The 5371-nt window shown below is 36.9% G+C and overlaps 1 protein-coding gene across 1 annotated transcript; it reads left to right on the top strand.

Annotated features, from left to right (window-relative positions):
* Positions 1–715: 715 nt before the first annotated feature.
* LOC133784392 (uncharacterized) lies at positions 716–1605 on the top strand. Its single transcript, XM_062223756.1, has 2 exons — positions 716–1262; positions 1348–1605. Exons 1-2 carry the CDS (start codon positions 785–787, stop codon positions 1371–1373), a joined length of 504 nt encoding a protein of 167 aa, XP_062079740.1. The 5' UTR covers positions 716–784; the 3' UTR covers positions 1374–1605.
* The last annotated feature ends 3766 nt before the right edge of the window (positions 1606–5371 follow it).

The following is a 5371-nucleotide window of genomic DNA, read 5'->3' as shown; positions in this document are numbered from 1 at the left end:
TAGTAATATTTTATAATATTTGAATTTATTTTAATATAATTATTAAATATCTAATATTTTTTAAATGGTTTTAAAAGTACATTTAGTTAAATATTTGAAGTATCTATATTAAAGTAGAATAAAAAAACGTTAAACCAATAATGATTTCATAACAGAAAAAATAAAAAATTGTTAAACCTATATTTTATTACATACACAATTTTTATATATATATACTATATATACAATTGTGAATAACCTGCTCAACCATCATCAGTTATTCTTCTTTTTTTTTTCGTTTTTATTCAATACAATTGTTAGTGAGTCATTCATTTATCATTCTTTCCTCTACTTATTTTCTATTAATTTAGTTTTTGTCTTTTTCACTTTTTCTAATAGCTATTGAGCTATTGAGCTATTGAGGAGTAAGAACAATCTATAAATTCATTATTTACTGTTTTGTTTATACCTATTTTTTTTTATCTTATTCACTTTCTTTTGTAAGGTTATCCTATTTTTTGAAATATACATAGAATTCTTTTTCTGGTTCTACGAAATTTCTCAGAGCAATTTTATAAAGGGTGTACAAGAACGATCCTCTCGGTGCAGGGAGGGATCGTACAGAGGATGTTTTATCCTGGGGACGGCGTGGTTGATAGACTGCCGTGCACACTTAGGGTAGAGCCGCGAAACGTCTTAAAGAGAGCGACTTTGTCCGCGACTCAGCCAAAAATATTGATCGGTAAATTCGTTCCATTTTATTTTTCAATTGTGGAATATCAATTTTAAGACGTTCTGTTCTGTTATGGCTGCGACCGATGATTTTTCTGGTTCTACCTCTGTTGATATTAACAAGCCATTTCGCTTTGAGGGTTTGCACTTTAAGCGTTGGAAACAGAAGATGCTTTTTTATCTGACCATGAAGAAGGTGGCGTTTGTGCTCACTGCTCTGAAGCCGGTTGTCCCTGAAGCCTCGACCGACAAGGACAATCAGACTGAACGTGAGAAGCAACAGAAGGACTTGGACTCCTGGGTGGAAAACGATTTCCTATGTAAGAATTTTATTCTTAACGGTTTATCTGATGATCTTTATGACTATTATAACTCAGACAAGTCAGCAAAGGAGATTTGGGAGGCGCTACAAAAGAAATATGATACAGAGGAGGCGGGGACTAAAAAATACGTTGTTAGTCGCTACCTGAAGTATCAGATGGTTGATGATAAATCTGTGGAGGCCCAATCTCACGAAATTCAGAAAATTGCTCATGAGATTATCTCAGAAGGTATGGCCCTTGATGAACAGTTTCAAGTTGCTGTTTTAATTGACAAATTACCTCCTTCCTGGAAGGTTTTTAAAAATGTTCTCAGGCATAAGACTAAGGAATTTTCCTTAGAAAGTTTGATCACCCGCCTTCGTATCGAGGAGGAAGCAAGGAAACAAGACCAGAAAGAAGAGGTGCTTGTTGTCTCTAACAGCATCCCTAAGAAGCCCACACCTGCGGTTCTGAAGCCAAATGGCAAAACCTTTAAGAATCAGAACCGTAACTCGAATTCAAATTCCAACCGCAACAACCAGCACAATCCTCGAAACAACAATCAGAATTGGAACCATAACAGGAACCAACATGGAAGGCAGCAGCCTCCACCCAAACAGAATGACTCTGGACAATTCCTTTGTTACGTTTGTAACAAGCCAGGTCATATGGCACGTAAGTGTAGGAACAAGCCAAGCACTGCTCCGTAGGCTAACTTGACTGAAGAAGCTTTTATAGCTATGATTTCTGAGATTAACCTTATTGGTGGATCAGATGGGTGGTGGGTAGACACTGGCGCTTCTCGCCATGTCTGCTATGATCGTGCTATGTTTAAAACATACACTGCTGCTGATGATAAGAAAGTGCTGTTGGGAGATTCCCACACCACTATTGTTGCTGGGATGGGAAATGTGGAGCTTAAGTTTACCTCAGGAAAGACTTTATTACTGAAAGATGTAATGCATACTCCTGAGATGAGAAAGAATCTGGTTTCTGGTTTTCTGCTTAATAAGGCTGGGTTTACTCAAACTATTGGGGCTGATTTGTACACCATCACTAAGAATGGTATTTTTGTTGGGAAGGGTTATGCTACTGATGATATGTTTAAGTTAAATGTTGAATCCAATAAAGTTTCTCCTTCTGCTTATATGTTGTGTGATTTTAATGGTTGGCATGCTAGACTTTGTCATGTTAATAAGCGCATTATTAAGAACATGAGTAACATAGGACTGATTCCTAAAGTGTCAGAAAACGATTTTGAAAAATGTGATTTTTGTAGTCAAGCAAAAATAACTAAGACTCCTCATAAGTCTGTTACTAAAGAATCTGAGCCACTAGATTTAATTCATTCAGATATTTGTGAACTTGACGGAACGTTAACTAGGAATGGTAAACGTTATTTTATCACTTTTATTGATGATTGTTCTGACTTTACTTATGTGTACTTGATGAAAAATAAAAGTGATGCGCTTAACATGTTCAAATTATTTGTGACTGAAATTGAGAATCAATTTAATAAGAAAATTAAAAGGTTTCATAGTGATAGAGGAACTGAATATGATTCAAACATGTTTGTTGAGTTTTATAATTCACATGGCATTGTACACGAAACCACTGCACTATATTCACCTGAAATGAACGGTAAAGCTGAAAGGAAGAATCGAACTTTTACTGAATCTGTTGTGGTTGTTTTATTGAATTCTGGTGCTGCATCTCATTGGTGGGGTGAAATTCTTTTGACTGTTTGTTATGTTCTTAATATATTTCCTAAGTCTAAAAGTAAAGTTTCACCTTATGAGATCTTGAAAAATAGGCAACCTAACCTGTCTTATTTTAGAACTTGGGGTTGTCTGGCTTATGTTCGTATTCCTGATCCTAAGAGAATTAAACTAGCAAGTAGAGCCTATGAATGTGTATTTATCGGATATGCAATGAATAGTAAGGCATATGGGTTCTATGATTTAAATGCGCATGTTATTGTGGAATCAAATGATGCTGATTTTTATGAACATAGTGGGGCCGCATCTACTATCAACATTCCTGTGATTAGGAATAATGAACATATTGAGGATAGAGAATCAGAACCTAGGAGAAGTAAGAGAACTAGAGTTGCTAAAGATTATGGTTCTGATTTCTGTGTCTATACATTAGAGGAGGATCCTGCTAACCTCCAAGAAGCCTTGTGCTCTCTAGATGCTGACCTCTGGCAAGAAGCAATAAATGATGAGATGGAGTCTCTTGAGTCTAACAAAACGTGGCACTTAGTTGATTTACCTCCTGGTTGTAAGCCTATAGGTTGTAAGTGGATCTTGAAAAAGAAGTTGAAACCCGATGGTACTGTTGAAAAATACAAGGCTCGTTTGGTAGCCAAGGGTTTTAGGCAGAGAGAAAACATAGATTTCTTTGACACCTTTTCACCTGTTACGAGAATAACATCCATTAGAGTTTTGATTTCCCTAGCTGCAATTCACAATCTAGTTGTACACCAAATGGATGTTAAGACTGCATTTTTGAATGGTGAATTAGAAGAAGAAATCTATATGGATCAACTGGAAGGGTTTGTGAACCATGGCCAGGAACATAAGGTTTGCAAGTTAGATAAATCTCTGTATGGTCTTAAGGAGGCACCTAAGCAATGGCATGAGAAATTTGACAATTTAGTTATCTCACATGGATTTAAAGTGAATGAAAGTGACAAATGCATCTATTATAAATCTGATAATGAAATTTGCACTATTGTATGTCTATATGTGGATGACTTGCTCATATTTGGTTCGAATATCCATGCTGTGAATGTTGTGTGCTAACTTTGATATGAAGGACCTTGGAGAAGCGAATGTAATCCTTGGTATTAAGATTACTAGGTCCGAAAAGGGAATTTCTTTGGATCAATCTCACTATATTGAGAAGATTCTAAAGAAATACAATTACTTTGATTGTAAACCTGCTTGCACACCATATGATCCAAGTGTAAAGTTATTTAAGAACACTGGTGACGGTGTAAGACAATCTGACTATGCGAGCATCATTGGCAGTCTTCGATATGCCACTGATTGTACGAGACCCGACATTGCTTATGTCGTGGGATTATTGTGCAGGTTTACTAGCAGACCTAGTATAGAGCATTGGCATGCTATTGAAAGGGTCATGAGATACCTAAAGAGAACCATGAACCTTGGATTACATTATCAGAAGTTTCCAGCTGTTCTCGAAGGTTATAGTGATGCAGACTGGAAATCTCTGTCTGATGACTCCAAAGCAACAAGTGGCTATATCTTTAGTATAGCTGGTGGAGCTGTTTCTTGGAAATCTAAGAAACAGACTATTTTGGCACAGTCCACCATGGAGTCAGAAATGATAGCACTAGCTACAGCTAGTGAAGAAGCAGGTTGGCTGAGAAGCCTGCTAGCTGAGATCCCTTTATGGGAAAAACCGATACCAGCTATGTTGATCCACTGCGATAGTACCGCGGCTATTGCAAAAATTCAGAACCGTTATTACAATGGTAAGAGACGACAGATACGTCGTAAGCATAGTACTGTTAGAGAGTTTATCTCAACAGGAGCTATTAGAGTGGATCATGTACGCACTGATGATAACCTAGCAGATCCTTTGACGAAAGGATTAGCTAGAGAGAAAGTCCTTAAAACATCGAAGGGAATGGGACTATTGCCCTTAGAATGATGAATCACTCATGATGGTAACCCAACCTAAAGACTGGAGATCCCAAGAACTAGGTTCAATGGGTAATAACAAGTTGTGAAGTGATATGAGTTTAATCATGCTATTTCCATTAAAGCAAATAGAAGCATGAATTCCTGAAGCGATGAGAGGATGAGTTAATAGAAACTCTTAATGAGATCTATACTCTATGTGGAGTGGAGTACCGAGCTACAGGAGTACTCTTGATAGACTCACCTATGTGAATGTGGAAGTGGGGCCGCTTCCTATGGAATTTGGGCAAAATTTCTAGAGCATTCACTATACTGGGATAGACGTGCATCGCCATTAACGCACGGGCTTTTTTTATTACACCCTTGAAAGGTTGGTGCGTGGTACGATGTTAGAAATAGAGTTCAAGACTACGTGTCACTCTAGTATAATCTAAATCGTATTCACTACGCAAATGTTCAAATCGAAAGATACATTTGTTTATGCACAATCTTATAGATTCTGAAATTGCTCAAGAAAATATTTTTAAAAATTCAAGTGGGGGATTGTTGGAACATTTTCAATGAATTATTACAAAAATTGATACATTAGAGTTGTGTGTGATATGGGAGAAGTCCCACATGGATTTGGAACACTCTTCATAGAGTGTATATATATTGCAAATGCAATAACTTGGGGTGTGCCCC

The sequence above is a fragment of the Humulus lupulus genome, chromosome 6 (genome assembly GCF_963169125.1).
Source record: "Humulus lupulus chromosome 6, drHumLupu1.1, whole genome shotgun sequence".
NCBI classification, from domain to species: Eukaryota; Viridiplantae; Streptophyta; class Magnoliopsida; order Rosales; family Cannabaceae; genus Humulus; species Humulus lupulus.
Note: the sequence above shows the minus strand (reverse complement) of the source record. Positions and strands in the feature narration are given on the sequence as shown.